The 24569-nt window shown below is 42.2% G+C and overlaps 1 protein-coding gene and 1 pseudogene across 1 annotated transcript in view; both read right to left on the bottom strand.

The window, feature by feature from the left end:
• Positions 1 to 23782, bottom strand: part of EFCC1 (EF-hand and coiled-coil domain containing 1) — a 73746-nt gene extending 49964 nt beyond the window's left edge. Inside the window, exons 1-2 of the mRNA XM_074198393.1 lie at positions 23042 to 23782; positions 16349 to 16758 (exon numbers count right to left, since the gene is read on the bottom strand). Coding sequence (XP_074054494.1) covers positions 16349 to 16758; positions 23042 to 23782 — 1151 coding nt within the window. The remainder of the gene's footprint in view (positions 1 to 16348; positions 16759 to 23041) is intronic.
• LOC141496773 (U6 spliceosomal RNA) lies at positions 9512 to 9607 on the bottom strand (annotated as a pseudogene).
• Positions 23783 to 24569: the final 787 nt, after the last annotated feature.

Genomic DNA, 24569 nt, shown 5'->3' with positions numbered 1-24569 from the left:
ATCTTGGGCAAGTCACCTAACCCCATAGCTTTAAATAAAATTAAAAAAAGGAATGATGGCCAGTGAGTTGCTTTATCAGACTGTTTACATCAGTAATGTCAAACATTACTATGATACCTAAGTGGAGCTGTGGTTAGAGCACTGGGCCTGAGTTCAAGTCTACCCCAGATACTTCCTAACTGTGTGATCCTAGGCAAGTCATTTAACTTCTGCTTCAGTTTCCTCAAAACTCTAAAATGGAGATAATTTTAATACCTATCTCCTACTGACGTTGTGCAAATTAAATGAGTTAATATGTGTAAAGTACTTAGCACAGAGTTGGCACCTAAGAAATTTTTGTTTCTTATTGTAGATGGGAAGTCATTGGAGTGTTCTTTAAAATTTTTATTTTTTTCATCATAAATGGCTCTCAGGACCTCTAGGATAACTTTCTGTGTATGTGGCATTTAAAGCTCCTGGCTCTTGCCTTTATTTCTATTCTTCATACCTGTTCTCCCCTCCTCACACTCATATTGTCCCACTTGCTATCCCTCGCACACAAACACCTGCCACCATCTTGTGACTTCATATCCCGTGGCTGGGATGCTCGGCCTACTCACTTCTGATCCATGGTTTCTTTGGCTTCCTCCCAGGCTCAGCTCTAACTCTACCTTCTGCAGGAGCTCTTTCCTAGGCCCTGCAGCTGCAAGCCTTCCCTCTCCCCCCCACCCCAAGATCACCTTCCACCTAACTTACAAATATCGTGTCTGTCTTATTATATGCCCGTTGTTTTCCCCTCAAACAGTCCTTAGGAAAGACTTGCTAAGCTTCTTGAGGCTCAGACTGTTCAGTGATTTTTCAATCCTGTCTGACTCTTTGGGACCCCATTTGGGATTTTCTTGGCACAAATTTTAGAGCTGTTTGCCATTTCCTTCTCCAGCTCATTTTACAGATGAAGAAACTGAGGCAAACAGGATCAGCAACTTGCCTGGTTAGACAGCTAATAAGTGTCTGAGTTAATTATGCCTTCCCGACTCCAGGCTCAGTTCTCTATCTGAGCTGCCCCTGGACCCTCAGTTAAGATCCCTCAAATGGATTTTTATGCATGAATTATCAAATCAAATTCTTGGCTCTGCAATTATTCACTAAGGGGAAGGGGAGGAGTCTAGGGGAGAAAGAGAGAAATGGAGAGAAAGAGAGAGGACAGAAGGAGAGAGAAGAGAGACAAAGAGAGGTAGAGATAGATTGCTAGGAAGAGAGAAAGAACAGGGAAAGAACTAACTAGAGGGAGAGAGACAGACAGAGAGAGACAGGGACAGGGAGAGAGCAGAGAAAGGAGAGAAGGGAAAGAGACAAAGAGAGGCAAAGAAACATTAGGGGAGAAAGAACAGTGAAAACTAGCTAGAGGGAGAGAAGAGGAGGGAGAGAGAGAGAGACAGGGGAAACAGAAGAACAAAGGTGTAGAGATTGGTTGGGGAGGAGAAAGAGGAAGAATAGTAAAGAATGAGAGAGACAGAGAAAAAGAAGGGAGAGGGAGGGGAGAGAGAGCTGAGAGACAGGGAGAAGAGAGAAGGGAGAGAGGAGAGAGACAAAGATGGATTGGGGGAAGAAAGAGAATGAGAAAGAGAAAGAACGGAGACAGAGGGAGGAGGGAGGAGGAGAGTTGAGGGACAGAGAACAGAGAGACAGAGAGACGGAGAGAGACTGGGGAGAGAGAGAACAGGAAAAGAAAGAGGTAAACAGAGGTGAGAGAGGCAGAAGAGATCCTAGTCCGTATCAGAGATTAGAGTAAAAGTCATCTTTCCTCAGTCTCTTGACCATGACTTCAAAGGGTTCAGATCACCAAGTGGGTTGCAGGATGCTGCATCCACTGCCCCCAAACAAGAGCCTCATTCAGATGCTCTGTCTCCTAATGCTGAGCGGCCGCCCCTCCTGAGGCTGATGGACAGCTCTGGCATCTTGGGTTCTGGGGCCCTTTTTCTTTGTCTTTACTATAGAGACTTAGGGTCCCTGCTAAGGGAAAGGCGCTTTTGCAAGGCCAGGGTATTGTTCAGGAGAGAATGCAGTTTTCCCACTAGTAGTGTTCACACACACGCACCACGCACGCGTGCGTGCGCACACACACACACACACACACACACACACACACACACACACACACACACATAACAAACATCAGAGTGTTTTTCTTCTCCTTCCATTCCAGATGGTGCTCCCTTCTTACCTCCACCCACCCTGGCTGTCTTTTTTGCTTGGCTTCAACTAGTTTGTTCATCATTCACTCTGACTGTTTGATTTAAGCCTTCACTCCCCAGGTCAAGCAGAGGCTGGTGAGGGGGAAGGGATGAAAGGAGGTGCCACTTTGACGGCTTCTCCCCCACCCTTTCCCCCTGCTTTCCACGGTCATAAGCCAAACTCCTCTTTCTTCCCTCCGCCTCCCCGACCCCAAGGTCTTTTCATCCTCTTCCCAGCAACAGGGGGAACAGAGGGAGGGTCCCCCTCCTCCCTCTTTAGTGCAGGCTGAGAGGAAAGGCGACCCGCAGGGACTTGTGAGAACGCAGCTTCTCCAGCTCCATCCTGGCTGCCTGGCTTTCAGCTGCCATCTGAAAGGCCAAGTTTTGGTCTGGCTAAATCAATGGTTACTTCCCAGGTGCAGGGAGCCCTGGAGAATTCCCTTAGTTCTCCTGTAGAGATAGCCTTAGCATGGAGTGATGGAAGACCTTTAGGACCTTTCTGGAAAAGAAAAAGCTGGGTAGTGGTGCTGATGCTGAATCAAAAAACTGAAATGTAAGAGAAGATACACTTCCAGGGGAGTGTATCATAGAATTTCAGAGCGCTCCTGGTCCAATCCCCTCATTTTACTGATGAGGAAACTGAGACCCAGAAGAAGGAATTGACTTACCCTAGGTTTCACAAATCCTCTACTTTTTCCATTATACTGTAGTCACTTGAAATGTAAATGAATATATTTATTTGCTCACAAGAGCCAAGACAAAAAAAGCTAGAAGGGTAGAAAGTTCGTTTAGAAGAGAAGAGGTGACTAATTAGCCTGGGACTTGGATTGAAAATCAGGAGAGTAAAGGGATTCCCAGGGGCTAGACTAATTTCCTGGAAAGTACTAGCTCTTATCACCCTAAACAAGTTATTCATTTATGGTTGGGGTATGGAATGTTGCATTTGGGTATGGGGTATGGATTTCTGAGAGAATCGTAGCAAGTTGATGCCTAAGATAAAAGTCCTGGGTCCAAAGTCAGGAAGATTTGAGTTCAAATCTGATCTCAGATAACTTATTAATTGTGTCATTCTGGTAGAATGACTTCTGTTTGCCTCAGAGTCCTTAACTGCAAAATGAAGATAATAATAGCACTTACCTGGCAGAGTTTGTGGGGATCAAATGAAATAATGCATTTGTTATTATTGTATATTGTTATTTGAAGAGGACTCAGCACAGTGCCTGGCTCCTGTTCCCTTCCCCTCGGCCTCACTGTCCCTCTCCCACCCCCTTGCTTTTCCCTAGAGGTGAACAAGGCAAGAATTGCTATAAGACTAGGGGGTGAGGGAGCAGCAATGACCTTCTCCCTATGGTCAGCTTCCTTATCTCCCCACATGTCTACCATATGGTCATGAACGCATGGCAACGGTTGCTTTTCTTTCTTTTCATTCTTTCCTAATTTACAACTTCAAGAGGTCTGAAAGGTTCATAAGTTTTGAAAAGTCAAAAAAACAACTAGAGGTACAAGTAGAGTTGGTTATAGAGGAGGCCAGTTGACCTGCCACAGCTGAGTCCTGTGAAGAGCCAACAAACTTGGACCAGAAGAGAATTAACCCAGCAGCTAGGACAGCAAATTCTACAAGTAAGGGAGGGACTCCTTCATAAGCAAAGTGAACTTGGGGGGGGGGTGATGTTTTCTAGCAACTTCTTTTTCAGGGTTTGAGCATGCTCTGCCCAGGGATCAAAGTGTACCGAGAGGAAAATGTATTCCTAGTTTGGGAAGTTTTTCTAATTTGGTTTTTGCTATGCTGTCAAACTAACTATACTATTGTAAAAGCTTTAAGAACTGGTATTCTTCTGCAGCCCACATCCCTGCTACATCTAAATCCTGTAGGAAGCCAAGTTTTTAAGAAGGTGGGATCACAATTAGCTTGGACATGTAGCCTATGGGGTCAGAGGAGGTCAAACAGAAAAGTGTTGGGTTTTCCTTGGGGAGTGAATCTGTTTTTTTTTTTTTTAATTTTTATTTATTTAAGGCAATAGGGTTAAGTGACTTGCTCAAGGTCACACAGCTAGGTAATTATTAAGTGTCTGAGGCTGGATTTGAACTCAGGTTTTCCTGACTCCAGGGTGACCTAGTTTAGCCCCCCCTTTCCTGTCCATTCTACACAGTCAAGTTAATTTTCCTTACTTATAGCTTTTCATCCTAACATTGCCCTTCGCCAAAGCTTTTAAAGGTTTCTCATGATCTATAGGATAATGTCTAATCTCTTTCGCATTCAAGATTTTCTATAATCTTTGTGACTCCTTTCTCTCTTTCTGGTCTCATTTCCTGCTTTTCTCTTATTCAAGTCCCTTCTTCCAGATAAACTGGCCTAGAGTCAGCCCTAGAATCTGGAAGACCTGATTTCAAGTCCCATCCTTGATACATTTGGGCCTCATGTGAGTTGGGTAAATCACTTCACTTCCCCAGAGTGCAGTTTCCCATCTCTAAAATGTGAAAAATAATATTTTTCCTATCATAGAGTAGGCATTGTGAGTATGAAAGAACTTAGAATACTAAATGCAACTGAAATTTATTTACCATTTCAATTTTTGGAATTTAATTCATAAACAAATCCCCAAATCTCAGAATTAGAAGGGATCTCAGAGTCAATCTACTCTAACCCCTGTTAGAACAGCAATCCCCTCTAGAATATTCTCAATAAAGGATTGTCCAAATTCTATTGGAAGGCCTTGGGTGATTAGGAATCCATCTCCTTGAAGGCCAACCATTCTGCCTGAATTTTCATTGTTAGGAAATTGTTCATGTTGAGTTGACAGGTTTTCCCCTTAGATTCACTGGCCCTGGGTCTCTCTTCCATTTGGAGGGTAAATGGCTACCCTTTAATCCTCTCCTTTCTTCTAGCACTGCTACTATCTAAGTGTTTGACCTTGGACATGTCCCAATATCTCTTTCAAAGGAGGAACCAGATGACTTCTAAAGTCCCATCAGGATGCTTCTGTGTCTGCAACTATGTTTATGACATTTAAAGTTACCTTCCAGTTCTAATAATAATAATTATTAATAGCTAACACATATATTAACTGTTATTATGGCACTTTATTCACTGTGTTATCTAGCTCCTCTAAAATTATATGCCTGTATAATGGAGTGGTAGAACTTTTATTCTCTGAACCCCCCAAAAAACACATTATCAGTGACATAAGTATAAACCTCAACTGAAGGTAAAGGCTACAGGAAGCATCTCCTTGTGGTTTGTCTGAAATGAATTACTGGTTGTCCTCCCCATTGCTGTTCATATTTAGAGAAACTATCTTTTCATTTTCCACATCATTCATTTGAAATGCAGCTCTACTTTTTTTCCCTGAGCTTCAAAGGGAATTTAAAGGTCATTTTCATTTTTAAATGAAATATTTGCCTGTCTCCTGAGGAGTGACCAGAGTTCCACAACTGGAGGAATTTTGATCACTTCTCTTATTGTTCAAGTCTTTAAGAGCTATTCCTTACTAGATATAGCACTTTCTTTGCAGGTCCACCAATTCCTTCAAACTACCCCAAAAATTTTAAAAGATTTACTTATTTATCTAGCTAGAGTGGAAATTATGAGGTTCAGCAAATCACTGTTGGAAACACCTGGATTCCTGGAAACTTCTTAAAAAAAGAAATGGATTCAAATATATAAGCAACAATTCTGCCCTTGATTTTATAATGTCCTAATGATGTCTAACTAGAAATAATGTAAAGGAAACAACAGGAGAATTTCAATTTTTTTTTTCATAGATTGTTAGCAGGGTTGTGCTGGAACCAGCTCAAACTGTCTTGCCAAGGGCTAATTGTTAAATGTTCAGAGTGAGTTTTTAACAACTCAGAAATTGGCAAATGCTACAAATCAGGGCTTGATTTATTTATTTTTGGTTGACTGTCTAGACTTGAGAAAGTGATGAAGAAAATGTGAATAATGCACATTAAATTTAAAAATGTGTCTCATGTCTATTTTCCCCTCAAAGAGCTGACTGTTAAACATTTACTAGCACACCAATATGTTGAGAAACTTGCAGCAGTTTGAATTTGTCAAGAGAGACATGTGGGTAGCTATGATATCCATCTTTTTTTTTTTAGGTTTTTTTTGCAAGGCAAATGGGGTTAAGTGGCTTGCCCAAGGTCACACAACTAGGTAATTATTAAGTGTCTGAGGTTGGATTTGAACTCAGGTACTCCTGACTCCAGGGCCAGTGTTCTATCCACTGCACCACCTAGCCACCCCTCATGATATCCATCTTAAAAGTCTTAAAGAATCACAGCACATAAAATACATAAAAAATGAGGACTGCTAATGACCCTGGAGTTCTCAGTCTCAGGGTTCTCTTCTGCCCAGTGGATGTGTGGGCTAAAAAAGTGAAGAAAAATTAAGAAACTTTGTGATCAAGAAAAACGATGCTTTTCTTCTGGAGAAAACAAAGTGAGAGTAATTTCCTTCAAAAATTGGCAAATCTCTCCTCAACTAGGTTTAATGTATAGTGGTAGAAAAATCATTGATCTAAGAATTGAGAGACCTGAGTTCTAGACTTGACTCAGCGCCATCATTTAATGAAAAGGTATTTCTTAAGTGCCTATGTATCAGATACTGTGCTAGGAGGAAGATGAAGCCTGATTTTTTTTTTTGTTTCTTTTGCAAGGCAATGGGATTAAGTGACTTGCCCAAGGTTGCACAGCTTGGTAATTAAGTGTCTGAGGCTGCATTTGAACTCAGATCCTCCTGACTCCAGGCCCAATGCTCTATCTATTGTGTCACCTAACTACCCCTGGCAGTCTGTTCTTTTCAGGGGAAACAATATGTACATATAGAAGCAGATTCAAGATCTATAGAGATACGGATTGGATGTGTGATTTCATTAGTATTTTGAGCTTCTAAATGAGGAAATTCCTACCACTCATGCAGGTGTACATTCTCTCTGTAATTTATATTTGTTAAGAATGGTAATGGCTAGGGTCATGAAATCAATAAAATATTAGAGGTAGTATTTGAAGCCAGGTCTCCCTAGTTATGAAACTGATTATCTTCAATGAACATTGCTTCTCTAAGATACAAATCTAAATATGTTTATGGAGTTAATATATTTTATAATATATGAATATATAATATGTTTAGAGATATATAAGTAAAAGGGAACTATAATTTAAGTATATTTAAATATTTATTTAATATTTAATTACTAGATATATACAAATATATTTAAAAATACATATGTAAGTATAAGAAAAATAAGAAAATATAAATAAATTCTTTTAGGGGGTATTTGGAAAATCTTTATGTGGAAGGTGGGGCATGAGCTGAGTTCTGAGGGAAATGAAGGACTCTAGATTTAGAAATGAGAAGTAAAACATTCTAGATAAAGGGGAAAGTCTGTGCAAAGGAACCAAAATGGCTGATGGGATGTTGTGTGGAATAGCTAAGAAGGCCAATTTGGCTGGACTAAGGTCAGCAATAGTGCACAGATTGTTGGTTCTACAATAAGAGATCAGAGTTCAAATTTGACTTCAGGTGTGACTCTGTCCCTCGACCTCTGTTTGCCTCAGTTTCTTCAATTGTAAAGCAGGGATGAGAATAGTGTCTATTTTGTGGGGTTGTGTCAGATCAAATGAGACAATATTTGTAAAAAGCGCTTAGCTCAGCATCTCACACTTAGTAGGAGCTCAATAATTACAGGCTTCCCTCTTCTTCTATTCCCATTCTAGAAGAAGGGAATAGTACATCTGGGAAGGTAACTAGTAACTTGCCCTGGATCTGGGGGCAGGTCTCACCATTTTGATCTATGAAGTGAGGGAGGTTGGACATGGTGATCTCCAAATCCCAGTTCACAAATTATCTGCTTTTTAAATTTCACAATTGTTTAGCTTTCCCACACCTCAGTTTTCCCACTGGGTCTGGTCTGTGACACTAGTGCTTGGATTGCCCTGAGATCAAACTCAAAAATCCCAAAGCAACTTGGTTTCCCTCCATAAAAAGTTTAACATAGAGCATAGATTAGGACTTGGATTCATCTGTGCCAGAAGGAAGACTGACATTCCCATTTGCACATCTCTCTAGATCATTCCGTGATTAGGAAGAAGCAAAACACATTAGTATACTCAGATTCCCCTCTCCTTTCATTGTTTGCATTTACTTGGATCCACATGGCTTCGGCAGGGGCTTTGGTTTTCTAGGAATGATGACTGATCAAATTATTTCTTGTTTCACCTTTATCATACTTTCCTTGTAATTGCTTCCTCGGCCCTGGGCCAGTTGGCCAAAATCAGGGGTTTGACATGGGTCCAGACTGATGAGCTTAGCGTTGGGTAAAACTATTACTCCCATGGCTACACATATGGCAGTCCTAGGTAGAGGCGGCTACCTGGTGAATGTGTATGTCCTCTTGGATATGGTAGCAAAGGGAGAAAACCAAGCTAGAGAGTCTGGATGGTTGGGTGCAATTCATCCTCACTACTGGAATTATCTCCAAGTATAGCCTCATCTAAATATAGAAGAGGCAGAAATTAGATTAAGGTTAAAAAAAATGAAGAAACCTATTTATTTGTCCTTTGAAAAGGGAGTCTGTCCCTAGGTTTGCTGGAGGGCAGCCATGACTCAGAATAGTTTTTTTAGCAGATAAAGCATGAAAACAGGAAATCATTATCCAAACACCAGGAAGTTGGCTCAGCAAGGAAACACTGGCTCCCCCCTGAAAAGTCTCCCAAGATCCCCCTGAAAGATCTCTGCAGTATTATTATTCTTTATTCTTGTTGCTTTTCATCTCCTGGTCAAAGGAGAAGACAGTACGAGTACCACAAGAGCAGGAAATAAGTGAAGGAAATCTGTTCTTCAAATACTCAAACTTGAAAAAGGACAATTATATTTGGAACCACAAAACTTCAGAGTTCGAAGGGACATTAGGGACTGTCTGGTTTCATTTTTTTTTTTTTTTATTGTGCAGAAGGGGAGACTGAAAACAAGGGAGAGGGTGTCATCCTGGATCGCCCAGCTCCCTGTCCAAGGAGTCAGGAGTCTTGGGTTCAAATTCTAATTTTGCCACTTATTAGCTATATGATGGCATCTGTCTTGTAGGGTTGCTGTCAGGATCAAATGTGAGATAATATTTTTTTTTCCCAGGGAAAGACCTTACTTTATTTTTTAAATTTATATTTATTTTATTTTTGTACAAATGATGTTTTTTATACATTATTAAAATAGTCTTGTTTAAGAGTAAACATAATACCCCCTCCCCCCAAAAATATAGACCCTCATAAGCAATAAAGGGAAGAGGAAAAAATTAAAATGAAAAAATATGGAACGCTTCACGAATTTGTGTGTTGTCCTTGCTCAGGGGCCATGTGTATCGTTCCAATTTTAGTATATGTGCTGCCGAAGTGAGCACAAATGAGATAATATTTGTAAAAAAAAAAATTGTCACTATTTGTATAGTAGGAGCTCGATAAATGCTTCTTTCTTTCCCAATTCCCACTATAGAGTGTTTAGGGGAGTAATAAGTCTGGGAAGGTAACTACTAACTTCATGCTCCTTCTCTGGATCTGGGTTGCCTTCTCTCTAAAATGAGTAATTTGAACTAAATGATCTCTGTGGTTCCTTTCACCCCAACCCTCAAGTGCTAAAGTTTTATAATTTTAAGGGCACAGCCAGAATTTCTGGATTCCAGTTTGGGGTTCCTTCTCTTAGGCTACACTGTTTCTAGCTTGTTTAAAAAAAATGAAGCTAAAAAAAAGGTAAAAATGATGATTGACTTGGAAGGTACCTTGCATATCACCTGTCACAACTCCCTCATTTTACAGATGACAAAACTAATACCCAGAGGGAAAATTAGCTTGCCCAAGAGACACCCAAGGGAATTCCAACCTGAAACTAGATTTACTGCCCCTCAAGGTAGTAGATTTTCACTAACTCATGACTTCCATTTAGATTTTCCCTGAGTTCTGATTTCTCTGTATAGTTGCTGTGGCCCTAGGATAGTTGGTAGTTAACAGTCCTGCTTGCATAAGGTATATGGGAGAGAGGTCTCCAAGTGCATAGGAGATCATTGGGCAAATAGGCTTGAGGAAGCTCTCCAATGCAGCAGAGTCAGGTCAGCTGGGTTGGAGAGATGATATAAAGTACGTGACCATTGGTGTTATGGTACCAGAGACTTCTCAAAAGAGATGTTGCTTATTGAATGGAATCAAAATCTTGGTACCAACCAACATTCACACATATGTCATCACCTAGGAAGAAGTGAATGTGACTTTGGAACAAGAGTCCCTAACTCTCTTGAAAGAGAGAAGAGAGTGGACATTCTGATCTCCCTCTCCTTGGGCTTGTCTACACCACTCACCTTAGCACTTGGCAAGGTAAGACAAGGATAATCTATTAAGCATTTATTAAGTGCCAGACACTTTGCTAAGTGGGGGTACAAATGAAGGCCAAAAGATAGTCTCTACTCTAAAGGAGCTCATCACTTTAAGAAGGGGATGAGAGAAATTGAGGGATATTCCAAGGTGAGATGTCCCAGGCACTTAGGGAAGGTAGGGTAAAAGGGCCACTGAGGCATGATGATTATGTTCTGAGGGTCACAAGGAAAACCAGGAGGGCTACAAAGCATGGAGAGCCTGGGTCCATCTTCAAATGGAGGCACTGGATGGAATTCACTAAGATAAGAAGGGAATTAGTGAGATGGAAAAAGGCTCCAGGTTCTTTGGGTGTGGATAGTATGGATTTTTCATTTCCCCAACTAAATTTAAATGTACTGGAGAAAGACCATGTCCTAAGCTTTTTTTGTAAATCACCTTCATTCTGTATAGTACAGTATCAGCTCTGAGGTCCTTCCTTTGGATAATGATAATCTACATTATGAATTGGAAAAGGAAATGGCAAACCGCCAAGAAAACCTCACATGGGGTCATGAAGAGTCAGGCATGACTGAAATGATTCAATAATAGCAAATTGGCATTTATATCAGATTTTAAACATATAAAGAACTTTTATATCTATCATCTCGTTTGAGCCTCACAACAATCTTTTGAGGTAGATACTTTAGGTGTTATCCCCTCTTTTATAGATAAGGAAGATGATGCTTATAGAGGTAGACACTCAATTGCGAGTGCCAGAGATGGTATTTGAACCCAAGTCTCTTAAGGCCCCAAGTCCAATATTCTTTCCAGTATGTTATTGTTGGGAGCCAGGGTCTCTAAGCTGTTTGACACAGTCTCAGCAAGAAGACTCAAGGCAATCACACTGCCTGATGGAACAAGATTTTCTTCTTCAATATTTATAGGGATTCCATGCATACCAATATTTATAGGCCTATTATTGATTGCAATACTTGCTCATTCTCATAGTGGAATGACTATAAAGGAAGGATTTCAGAAAAATTCCTTGAATAAAACAGATTGTAAACTCTGTCCAAATTTAACAGGACTACCTCTCCCTGAGGCATACAAAAGGCTTCAGCATTATGAAATCTCTGGAAAACCCAACACTGGGAATTCCAAGGAAATATCAGAATATATATGGGGAAAACAGATACAAGATGGGTCAGATAGAATTCCAGGGAAATTAATAGTTTTGCCCCCCTTACCATACACAGGAATATATGAAAAAGATGGTGAGAAAATAGTACAGGTGACCGATATGTGAACTCCACCAGCCTTAGTTTCATGGGAAAGAATAAAAAAGTCACAGAAACCCCAGTTTCTACCAACAAGGCTGGAAAGAAAAATCGGTTATTGTAAGAGTTAACGGATGGGTGGACAAGCATGAAGACCCTCACTATAGATTGTTAAGGAAGTGTATCAACAAACATTACTTACACAAAAAAATATAAAAACTTTCCATTAAAAGAATTGCTTAATTAATAACTTTAAATGAACTAACAATTATGCATTGTAGTAATAAATAAGGTAACAGATAGGTTGAAGTCATAATGGTCTGAGTAGGGATAAAAAATCAATTAACTATATGATTATTAATTAAACTTGTAATCACATGATTAAAACTTGTAACCACATGAATTATATGATTGATGATGAAAATTGTACACTTTTGTAACCAAGGAAATGATCTTAGCTTGCTTGCTTGATACATACATGATTATGACACTATAAAAGTAAATCCAAGCAGCTGACAGTCAGTCAACCTGCTCCTGCCTTTACCCCTTTGTTGACTCAACTTATTTTGATGACTCTATCCCTCCTGTCAGGTTCCAAGGACCCCGCAGAGGCTGGACCCCTGCAGGTTATGATACCTTTTAATAAATAAATTATTGAGTCTATTTTTAGTCCCTTTTTCTTTATGGAGGACTCCCTTCCTCTACCCTTAAAGGAAGGGCTGTTTTCTGTCTCCTAAAGTCTGCTGACTAATTAGGCAGCTAAATTCACAGTTTATAGAATGGTGGGTTTGTGGAGGCAGAAAGACCCGAGTTCAAATTCCCCTCTAACACTTACTAGCTGTATGACCCAAGGCAAGTCACTTAATTTATCTGCCTCAGTTTCCTTAACTGTAAAATAATGATGATAATAATAATACCTAACTTGCAGGGCTATAATGAGAATCAAATGAGATATACTTTGTAAAGCTCTTAGAGCAGTGCCTAGTAATGTAATGTAAAAAATATTCTATAAAATTATAAAAATGCTTATTCTTCTTCCCAGCTCTCCATCCCCTGCCCAGATGTTCATGGTGGAGAACAAGGCAAGAATTGCCATAAGCCTCTACATGTCAGCCATGGTATCTCCCTATACGACCACCAAATGCTGAGTCGCTTTTCAGATCAATTAAACAGATACTTATTGAATGCCAATGAAATGAAAGACACTGTCCTAAGATACTGGGGATACAAAGACCTGGAAGTTTGGAAGACTCAAAAGTTACATGACATGAGCAAGTCACCTAATCTGAGTCTCAGTTTTCCTTATCTTTAAAATAGTAGATGATCACTTCCGTATTATGTAGGTCACAGGTTTGCTGTGATGGTCAAATGAAATAATGTATAGAGGATGCTTTGCAAACTTAAAAGCAAATATCTAAATGTTTATCATCATCATATTCTATCTTTACTACAATGTATAAAGAATACAATGTTGAGATTTTCTTTTTATTTTGCAAAAAAGGAAACTGAGGCCTAAATGAGGAGTGATGACTTAAGTCACAGGCAACTTCTTTTGCATTCTATATAATCAGTCCATAGTCTAGTCTTCTGTTTTTGCTTTTTTCCTTTGCATTAGTGCATATAATTGTTTCCTTATGTCTATCTTCCTTAAATACACCATTATTAATTAAATTGTAGTATTACCTTCCATTTTTAAAGATAATTTTGATTGGGTAAATCAGTGAAATCATTCCATCTTATTTAAAATGAAAGAGTGCTCTAATACATTAAGGATTTGAGGGCAAATCTTAACCAATCAATTATAGGCTTTAAGCTCAATGGGAAAAGTTGTTGGCTGAAATGGAGTGGAACTGAATATGAATGAGTTTGTATATGCTGAGGAGACATGCTGTAAAAATCATCTACAAAATACTTTACTGCAGAGATAGTTGAGAACCAAAGTTACTCCAGAGATTAGGGCAAGAGCAGCTCCAGGAAAACCTCCGAGGAGGAAGAAGCCTTGGCTGGTCTCAATCTAAATCTCTTTGGCTCAAGGAGAATCTCAAAAGGTCTGGAGGATTGGGATTTCCCATCAGTATCCTAGCCAGAGTCGGCAGGATATAGTTCAGGAAGGCAGATACACTTATGTCTCCAAGCAGATCCAGTAAAGAAACTAAACTATGTTGAGATGAGATTTCTTGAGCACTACATGAAGGAGAGAAAAAGGACTTATAAACTAGGGCTCAGATATGCTCTTTAAGCTTTAAGCCCACCATTCCCTGGATTCTGTATATACTGGTAGAAGGGGTGTGTGTGTGTGTGTGTGTGTGTGTGTGTGTGTGTGTGTGTGTGATATTTTGTACCAACTGTTCATACTAAATCACCTTAATAAATACCTCTATTTATTTAAGAGTGACTTGCCCAAGGTCATACAGCTAGGCAATTAAGTGTTGAGTCCAGAAATGAACTCCAGAGCTGGTGCTCTCTTCACTGCATCACCTAGCTGCCCCCTTAAAAACCTCTTTTTAAAAGTAATTTAAGGCTGGCCAGCTAAATTGATTATCAAATGACAGTCATAATGGGAAGGAAACTGGGGGGGGGGGCTCATGAGTTGTAGCATTAGAAAATACCCCCTTCCCAATCCCTCAAGAATACCCCTAGAGACCAGAAGAAACATAATAGTCACCAACCCAAACCATCAGCTTAAATTGGGATAATGGCTCCAGGGTGTAAGTGACACATTGCTACATTCAGGTTTCTGAGGTTTCTTACAGCTCTGAAATTATATATTTTTCTTTTTAGTTCTTATAACTTTTGTTTTTACATCACCTTCATTTCTAAATATAACTCTCCACCCTCTCCTCCACAGTTGTACCTTGTAACAAAGGATAAAAAACTGGAGGGGGCGGGAATAATTAGGGAAACTCAAGAAACACATCAACCAAGTCTGATAGTATATATGACATTCCACACCATTAATCCTCCTGGAAAGAAGAGGAGGCACATTTTTTCCTCTCTTCAGGACTGCTTGATTATAACTTTTCAGTATGCAACTTCTTTCCTTATTTGTTTATTTATTTTAAAAAATCTAGTCTGACTCCAGTCTCCAGGTGTTTTCCTCTCACAGATCTTTTTTGGTGTACTCTAAATTCCTGCCAACTGGATTATTCTCCATCCCTCATTCTCATCCTGTTGTCTACCATCTATGCTTTTGTTTACTCTGTCCTGAGGTCCCCCAAATGATTCCTTCCCTGTCTCCATTTGTTTGAGTCCCTCACCTCTTTCACAGTCCAGCTCTGGCATCATTTCATCCAGGAAACTTTCCCCAAGTGAGGACAGGCTCTACTTCCTTTTTGGATCCTTCACATTTTTCATGGTGTTTGGCATATAGTCAATTTTGAATAAAATGCTTGCTTGAGCACATGTCTTTTCCATTTCAATCAACAAATACTATTAAGCACCTATAGATGCCAGGTGTTAGGGACACAATACAAAGAACGAAACGATCTGTACTCAAAATGAACTCATGTTCTCATGGGTGAGGCAATAGTACAAAGAGTATATGCCATATATATGCTCTGTATCAATATATATTTTAGATATACGTACATGCACATGCATTTACAAACATACACCCAGCCACTCACATATGTACATACACATGTGAATACTCATATATACATATACACATGATCACATAATGAACTTTCATATATATAAATACACATATAAACATAGATAGCTAGATAGATAGGTAGATAGATAGATGGCTGGCTGGCTGGCTGGCTGGATACATAGATAGAAAGACAGACAGACAGATAGATGGAAGAATGGATGGGAGGATGGATGCATAGATAGGTAAGTAGGTAGATATGTGGATAGATGATGGATGGATGGGTGGATGGATAGATGCATGGATGGGTGAATGTGTAAGTGGATAAATGAAGGATAGATAGACAGACAGATGAATAGATGGGAGGATGGGTAGATAGATATGTAAGCAGGTGGATATATGATGGATAATGGATGTATGGATGATGGATGAATGGGTGAATGTGTAAGTGGATGAATGGAAGGATAGGTAGATAGATAGGAAGATTCTATTGTAAGTTCCTTGGGGTCATGATTATACCTTTCTTTTTATCCTTTATCGTTTAGCACAATGCTGCCTCATAGAAAGCATCTAGATAATGCTTGTTGACTACATAGGAAGTAGTTGCTTCCCAGGACTAGCCCTGATAATGGCCAGTTGTTTCCACAAGGCTGCAGGGTTGGGTGGACACTTCATCTACTTGCTCACAAGCCTTTGAAGCAAATGCTTGACTGAAATGAAATCTTTTCCTCCTTTACTGTAAGTCCTATCTATCTTTGTGTCCCCTGTACATAGTCCCATCCCTTGTACAAAGCAGTCTCTAAGCCAATATTTATATACATATGTCTATATATATATATATATATATATATATATATATATATATGTATATATGAGGGTCATTGATCCCACCAGAAGGCCTGCCCTGCCATTTTATCCCCAGACTGTACCTGTAATACTGTAGCTCTAATTCCAACTGCTGGACGCACATCTGTAGATGCAGGACTTGGGTGGCTTGGGCTTCCAGCTCCCTTACTTTCCCCAGGCCGCTCAGCACTGCCTGCCTGGCCTCCTCCACCTTCTTTCTCATTTCTGCCTGCTCCTTCTTGAGGTGGCGGTTGCAGTCCTCAGAGGTTGCCAGGGCCTCCTGGCATTGCCTCAACTCCTTAGCCAATTCCTGATTCACCTGAATTGCCTCTTCAATCTGCCCATCCCTGGAGCTCCGGATCAGCTCTACTTCCTTTAGCATATTCTGTAGGTCTTTGTTGGGCTGGGGGGTTCCATGATGTGATAGCATTCCAGGCCCAGGAAAGCAGCTGCCATCTTCTTTGTGACTGGCATGGCTCTTCCAGAGTCCCACCTGCCAGGGATGAGATAGGAAGATAAAAATGCTTCTGGGTTTCATGGAGTTTTAACACTTCCTCTGACTCCATCCATGCCCAGTGGTATTTTCAGCCTCTCACTTAATAAAATTTGACATCCATCTGGCACTTTCCAATTGACGATGTCACTTGACACATATTATTCCATTTTATCCTTCCAACAAGCCTATGAGATAGATGAGTTCATCTTGTCCAACCATCTCATTTTACAAATGAAGTTAAATGACTTGCCCAAAGAGAGTGACAGAACTGGGATCTGAATTCAGGTTCTCCAAATCCATCACTCTTTCTATTATACTCTAGTGGACTCTCCTGGAATTGGATCATACTGTGATTTTTTTTTTTAGTTTTTTTTTTTTGCAAGGCAAATGGAGTTAAGTGGCTTGCCCAAGGCCACACAGCTAGGTAATTATTAAGTGTCTGAGGCCGGATTTGAACCCAGGTACTCCTGCCTCCAGGGCTGGTGCTTTATCCACTATGCCACCTAGCCGCCCATCATCCTGTGATTTTACAGCTGAAGAAATGGAGGTCCAGAAGAGAAGACCTCTTCTCTCTTTGAGCTCCCTCCAACACCCTCTCTACTTCCTCTCTAGGGAGAAGGCTTTGCCTCCAACTTACTATTTGCATTAATACAGGTAAAAATAACTGAGTTAGCTGCTTTGTTAGTAAGAATTATTCGTTAAAATAGGAAGTTAGCAAATAGAAAACTTTCTCTCCTAATATGTGATAGTGCCAGAAGTTTAAACCACATTCTGACTTCCAGGTCAAGACTCCTTCCTTGGCTAAGTGTTCTGTCCAAGGTGACTACTTGATTCAGAAAAAAAATACACAGACTATCTTCTTGGATAGCTGCTTTGATTGAGCAGGGGAGAATTTACTGAACCACAAGTTGAAGGCATTTTATCCTCAAGAAGTAAAAGTAACAAGGGAGACATAACTAACCATTGTTGTTGTCTTTAGAGTGCACAGCACAAAAACATGCCTTATAGATCAACTTCTTATGGTAAATTCAATTTGGGTGAGGACATTTAACTCCATGGTGAGGAGACAAAGACTTTGGAACACTCTAAAACTTCCCTACTATAAAGCCTAGGAGGAGAGAGAGAGAGTTTACCTTAGGTAGGACAGCCTGGAGAGAGTGTTCTTTTTTGGTAGCTTCCTATTTTAACTCATTATTCTTGCTAACAAAGTGCTAAACTCAGTTATTTCCGTCTTGACTGAAAGCATAGCCAACACCTGAATTTTGATGTCCTGGGACAAAGCCGTGGTCGTCCTGTTTAGTTTAGGCTTTGGTAGCTCTGACCCTTATCCCCTCTTACCTAGTTTACCATAAATAGTTAATAGGAGATAAAGCCCTCTCCTGAGAGAGGAAGTAGAGAAGGTGATAGAGGGAGCTCAAAGAGAGAAAAGGAGGCTTGGAACTGATTCTGGAATGGTGGCTTCCTACCTGATGTCCCTGCTTCCAAGGACTCCCTTCTCCAATCTATCCTCTACACACAAGAGACGAAATAATATTCCTACCACACAATTCTGATCATGTTAGTCCTCCAATAAAACAGTTCCAGTAGTGGCTCCTATTAACTCCATGATAAAATATAAACTCCTTGTCCCAGTATTTAAAGTATTCATAATCATGCTCTAGCCTTGTTCTTCAGTTTTAATTGTGTCTGACTCTTTGTGACACCATTTGGAGTTTTCTTGGCAAACATACTGAAGTGATTTTCCATTTCCTTCTCCAGCTTATTTACAGAGGAGGAAAATGAGGCAAATAGGGTGAGGTGACTTGCCCAGGTTCACACAGTTAGTAAGTGTCATGTGTCTGAGGCCACATTTTGAACCCAGGTCCTCCTTACTCTAGGGTCAGTCCTCTATGTACCTCCTCCTGGATTAAATTTTTAAAAAAAATTTGGAATTATTTTGCTTAGGAATATCATACTCTTTCTCATCCTGGTCCCTTTCCTTAGTCAATCCCCCTATCTGAGATATCTATATCGTCTATATCTATCTATATCATCTATATTTCTATATTATCTATATACATAATATATATCTATATATATGGATATGGATACATACATATTTATGCCCATACTCATATCTACTATTTATTATATAATATATATACACACCTACATGTGTGAACACACATGTATATATATATATACACACATAAAAGTTAGTCAATAAACATTTATTAAGTGCCTACCTTGGACCAGACACTAAACTAAGGGCTAAGAATACACAGAAAGGCAAACAACTGTTCTTTCTCTTATAGAGCTTTTTATCTGATAAGGGAGACAACATGGAAAGGACTACATACCTACAAGACATATACAGGATAAACTGAGGTAGTCTCAGAGGAAAGGTACTGGGGTTGAGGAAGAATGAGATCAACTTCTTGCAGAAGGTGGGACTTTAGCTAAGATCCAAGGAGACCAGGAAGCCAGGAGATGGAAGAGATGAGCAGAGAGTTCTAGGAATGGAAGGGAGAGGATGACAGCTAGTAAAAATGCTCAGATTCAAGGAAGTGTTATGTTCAAGGAAGACCAAGGAGAGCAGTGTCACTGGATAGCAATATGTGGACAGGAGCAAGATGTAAGAAGTACAGAAATGTCCTTCCCTCTCTTACAGAAATTCTAACCATCTTTCAAAGCACAGCTCAATTTCTTCCCATCTGCCAACCTGAAGGAAACCTTCCTTGGGTCCTCCAGCCCCTACTAATCTCTTCAAGATCTGAACTCAAAAAACCCCCCAAAAACCCAAACCCAAAACTCCACAGTAAGTAGTATACATTTTTGCACTTAATTTCTCTCTAAATAGGAAAAGAAAATTAATATCTATGAAATAGATAGCAAACTCCTGAGGGCAGAGATCAAATCTGTTGTATCTCTTACTTTATTCAACATAACAACTATCAAGAAATACTTTTTGATTAATTGATCATCCTGAGGCACATTGGACTTGGGTTCAACTTCTATCCCTTCTATATTTTACTTATGTGACCCTTGGGGTCAATTAAAGTATTCCTTACTTTTTTGTAATAGCTCGTCAGCTACTTGAACCCAGTTATCGTGACCCTGATAAATCCAGAATTGGACCTATAACTTGAATTATTTCTCTGCTGTCTACTGCTCTGTCTTCTGACAAAGTCAACTGACCTCTCTAGGCTTCACTTTGCTCTTCTATAAAATGACAGAATGAGTGGACTAGATTAGGAGATCTCATTGTGATTTTAGTTACTCAAACCCCATTCAATAATAACAAAATGTGCTATAAATCCCCAGGGTAATTTATACAGTCCGTAATTTTTAAAAAAAGTTTTACTACTTAAAGTTAACTTGAACCCTTGGGACTATTAAATTCCCAAAGGGTTCAAGGATCATTAAATAAAAGCACTGTATGAGATGATTTTTAAGGATTCTTTCAGCTAGAAATACTGTATCCATAGGAAACCACCTATATTTTGCAGTTCTTTGGCCTTTAAGGCCCTATATCCTGTATTTGGAAGAAGGAGAAATGGCCTCAGAAGAACTGGATTCAAATTACAGATGCTTATTAGTCATCATGAGCTTGGGTAATTCACCTACCCACTCAGCCTCAGCTTCTTCATCTGTAAAATGGAGACATTAATAAAATAATTACCTATCTTGAGTATATATTGTGAGGAAAACTTGAAATATTCTTTATAAATATTTCCTGCTATCACCCTCTAAAACCTTAATTCTGTCTAGTAGGGGCAAAAAGTCTGAGAAAAAAACTTAAATGAAGTCAGTCTTGAAAGGCAACAAAACCAATAAAATATGTCAATGTTAGTATTACATTGTCAAAATATGTTCTTTTTTTCTGAAAGCAATTAATAAACCATTTTTGTCTGTGTGTCAATGTACTTTGCAAAGGGGCTTGTTTGATTGTTTTATGGGAAGTCTGTTGTGTCAAAACAAAATGTATTTATCCCTAAATGATTTTATGAAAGGCTGGGTCATCTAGTTTTTCTTCAAATGTTTCCCGATGAGCCAGGCTAAGTGCTGGGGGAGATAAAGATATAGGTTATAGTATATAGTTCAAATTGCCAGGCATCCCAGCTTCAACTCTTGAATTAGGGGGCAAGGAAAAAAGTTTTAATATTGAACTTCTGCATAAATGTAGTAAGCAGGAAGGGGACCCAATGGGGTGTTTGTCTTGGATCAGATTTCAAACCAACACACAAAAGACATTAAAAACCACAAGTACTTTCTTGGAGACCAGTTAAGATTTCTGGCCATCTGCTGAAAAAAACAAAAAACAAAACAACAAACCCAACACTATGTATATCTAAGAAATATTTCTTTACTGGATTTTAAAAATGATGTTATTTTATAGTTAATAGACTTCTTTGCTACGGCAAATTGTCTCCCAACTCAGAAGTGTGAACACCTTTAAGAGAAACCTTGATCCATTTCAGCTGTGTTTTAAAAACCAGTGCTAGCATTAGGGCACAAGCTTCCACATCTTCAGTTGGCCATTCAGTGCCCACTGGAGTTGGCTCCGTATTTCCCATAGAAGGCTAGTTCTAGATTAAGATCTGGGGCTCACTCTCTCTTCTGCCACAGAGAACAGCAAGCATGTCACTTAACAGCCTCCCCACATGAAAAGTAGCAAAAATAATCCTTATAGTATCTCAGTCACAGAGCTCTGGACGAGCTCCAATGAGGGCACTTTTAACAAGCCCAGCAAATCGTAAAGCACCATACAAATTGCTAGTTGTATTGTTCTCTTTTCCCGGCCTCAGTTTTCATTGAATTTAGATGATTTTTAAGGGTCTCTTTAGATATTCCGCAAGTCACAGATCAATAAAACAAACAATTTGCTTTGATCACAAAGGTCTAACAAGTCACTTTTACAGGGAGCTGTGGTGAGCCCAGACTGCAGCTCTGCCTTTGTATTAAATATTGCTTCCATGGATATCAGCATTGCTAGAAGCACAATGCAATCCTCAGAAGGAGCAGTTCCTGAATTAAAAATCTGGGCACAGGACCCCAGTGATTTTCTGGCTGAAACACCAGTTCCAATGACATGGCAGGGATGAATAGTTGGGTCATGTTGACATCATTTAATTATTTTGTACTTGAACTAGAACTCCCATTTCATCCAAGATTTCTCTTATCTCAGCAGAGGTCTCTATTCTGAGCCAGGCACTGCCCTCAGAGCTGGCAGAGACCCTACCTTGTGAAGTCTTGCCACTTGGCTCTCTAATCACACAACTAGCCAGTCTGCAGGTGTATAGAATTCCTACTCACATTACCCATGTGCAGTGTGGAGCCCAGCAGGAACAAAAATGAAAAGTCAAACTATTTAATTCTCCAATTCCCAGAAAAGTGTGAAACAGAAAATGTTTGGAGAGAGGACAGCTCCTCCTAGGCTAGTTTTGTATGGGAACAATGGGGATGGGGGGATGGATCATCTTTTGCGTAGGAAGACCCGTAGGGAAGGATTGAGTTGATGCAAGAGACGAGGGAAAAGAAGAACCCTTCCTCTATCTCTCTCTCCACATCGTGAGGAGATGTGTATATATGAAAAATATATGTGTATATGTATAATTATGAATTATATATTTCAATAACTTAATGAGGCGATCTCATCTGTTGCCTGTGTCTTTCAAGGTAACCCATCCCTGCTTCCCCAGCTTGTGCAACTTTCAGACATCGGGCCACTCTAGGAGCTGGAGAGGGGGAAAGAGGAGACGGGGAAGAGGGACCTTCCTCTAGTTCTCCTGACATGGTGAGGATACTCATGGAAACAAAGAAAATCAGAAAATTCTTGGAGGGACCATGAAGGCCAGCAATCAAGTCCAAATATGCTGAATTGGCAGGACTGCAGGTTCTCACTCAAAAAGTCCCTCTAGCAGGGCTACGTTTCTTGGCGCTTTCCATCTGGGGGGCACGGAGAGGACTTGCCAGGCCCTGGGCCCATGACACGCTGCCGGGCTGTGTTGGGTATCTGAAGCCAGGTCGTTCTGGTTCAAAAAGCGTCCCCTTCGGATGAGTGCGCATTGCGTTGCCAAGCACTCTGTTCACAAACTCTGAGGCGGGCACTTAGACAAGGAAAAGTGCAATTCGGAGAGGCTGAGGGATCCCGGGGAGGGCCGGGGTCGGTGCTCCGCCAGCCCCGACATCTGGCGGGTGCCCCGGCTCCCCAGGGCTCGGGGGCCCGAGACACAGGCGGGCTCAGCCCCTCGGGCAGTCAGCGGGGCTCCCTCCCTCCCTCCCGGGCCGCCCGGCTCACCTGCAGGGCCAGGCAGCGCGCGTCGCTGCTCTGCAGGGCGGCTCTCATGTCCTCCACCAGCTCGCGAAGGCTGGCGTTCTCCTCCTCCAGCTTGGCCAGCCGGTCCTCCGCCTGCTCCAGGGCCACCACCTCCTCGTAGCACTCCCGCGAGCAGGCGCCGGGGCCGGCCGGGGCCGGGCCGGGGCCGGCCGGGGCCGCCGGGGCCGGGGCCGCCGGGGCCGGGCCGGGGGCGGCGGGCGCCCTGGGGCGCTCCCGGCGCCGGCGCAGGGGGCTGCGCAGCCGGATCTGGGTCTCGATGTGCTCGCTCTCGGGCCCCACGGGCAGCCGGCTCCCCTCGGGCCCCCCGCGCGCCCCGGCCCGCGTGCTGAAGTAGCCGCAGAGGCGCGCGTGGAACTGGCGGAAGGTGAGCTCGGGGGCCGGGTCGGCCCAGAGCGCGCGCTCCTCCTCGTCCTCCTCGTCCTCCTCGGGCCCCGGGGCGCCCCGGCCGGCCCCCGGGGCGCGCAGCCCCAGCACCCTGCACAGCAGGCGGAAGTCCTCGCCGGGCAGGCGGCCGTCTCCCCGGCAGTCCAGGTGGTGGAAGACCTCCTGCAGGTACTGGTCCAGCCCGGTGGCCAGCACCACGATCTCGTTCTCCACGCCGCGGTCCAGGCGGTAGTGATGCGCCAGGGCGCTCACCAGCCACTGCGTGCGGCGCGCCGGCCGGCGGTACGGGTCCCAGGCGTCCGCGGGCCCCGGCTCCATCGCCTCCGCTCCGGACCCCCCGCTACCCAGGACCCCGAGCCGGCTCCCCTCTGCCGCCCCGCATGGCTCGAAGGGCGGAGGGCGCCCGCCGCCCGGCTCCCCCGGCTGCACCCGAGGGACAGGAAGCTCCGGGAGGCGCCTCCGTCCGTCCGCCCGTGGGGCTGAGAGCTGGAGGAACGTCATCCCAGGGAGGGGCTGCCCGCCCACTCCCCTCCCGCCGCCCTCCTCTCCAGGTCCCCGGGGCCCTCCGAGCCCCCAGCCCCCGCTGGCCCGTCCTGGTGTCCTAGCGGACTCGGTCCTCCGGCGGGGCGCGCTCTGCTGCGCCCCTTGGCCCCTTCCCCCCTACGCCCCCGGCTCCGGCCCCTCCGCCACTGCACAGGTGGGAGCAGAGGCCTGGCTCCTGGACGCTGGCTACTCCTCTTAATCCGGCCTTCAATGCTGAGCATCCCCAGGGGCAGAAAATCTCCCCCTGGATAACTCCCCCGCGTGCTTCTGGTCGCGATGCGGTCCACTGGCGACAACGGAAGGAAAATTCGCTGCGTCTCAGACAGCAGGATCTCCCTCAGTAGGGGCCGAGGCATTGGCGTTCCATTTCGAATCCCCGTTCCAGCGTTTGCTGGACCTGTGAACAGGGCATTTCACCTCGGTTTCCTCATTTGAAAAGATCTACACCTGCCTCCCTTGATTGTTGTTTTGTAAACTCTAAAGCCCTGCATTACAGTGAGCCTCCCATATAAACTCTGAAGCCCTATACATCCCTGAGCCTCCCATATAAACTCTGAAGCCC

Source organism: Macrotis lagotis, chromosome 8 (genome assembly GCF_037893015.1).
Source record: "Macrotis lagotis isolate mMagLag1 chromosome 8, bilby.v1.9.chrom.fasta, whole genome shotgun sequence".
Classification (NCBI taxonomy): domain Eukaryota; kingdom Metazoa; phylum Chordata; class Mammalia; order Peramelemorphia; family Peramelidae; genus Macrotis; species Macrotis lagotis.
Note: the sequence above shows the minus strand (reverse complement) of the source record. Positions and strands in the feature narration are given on the sequence as shown.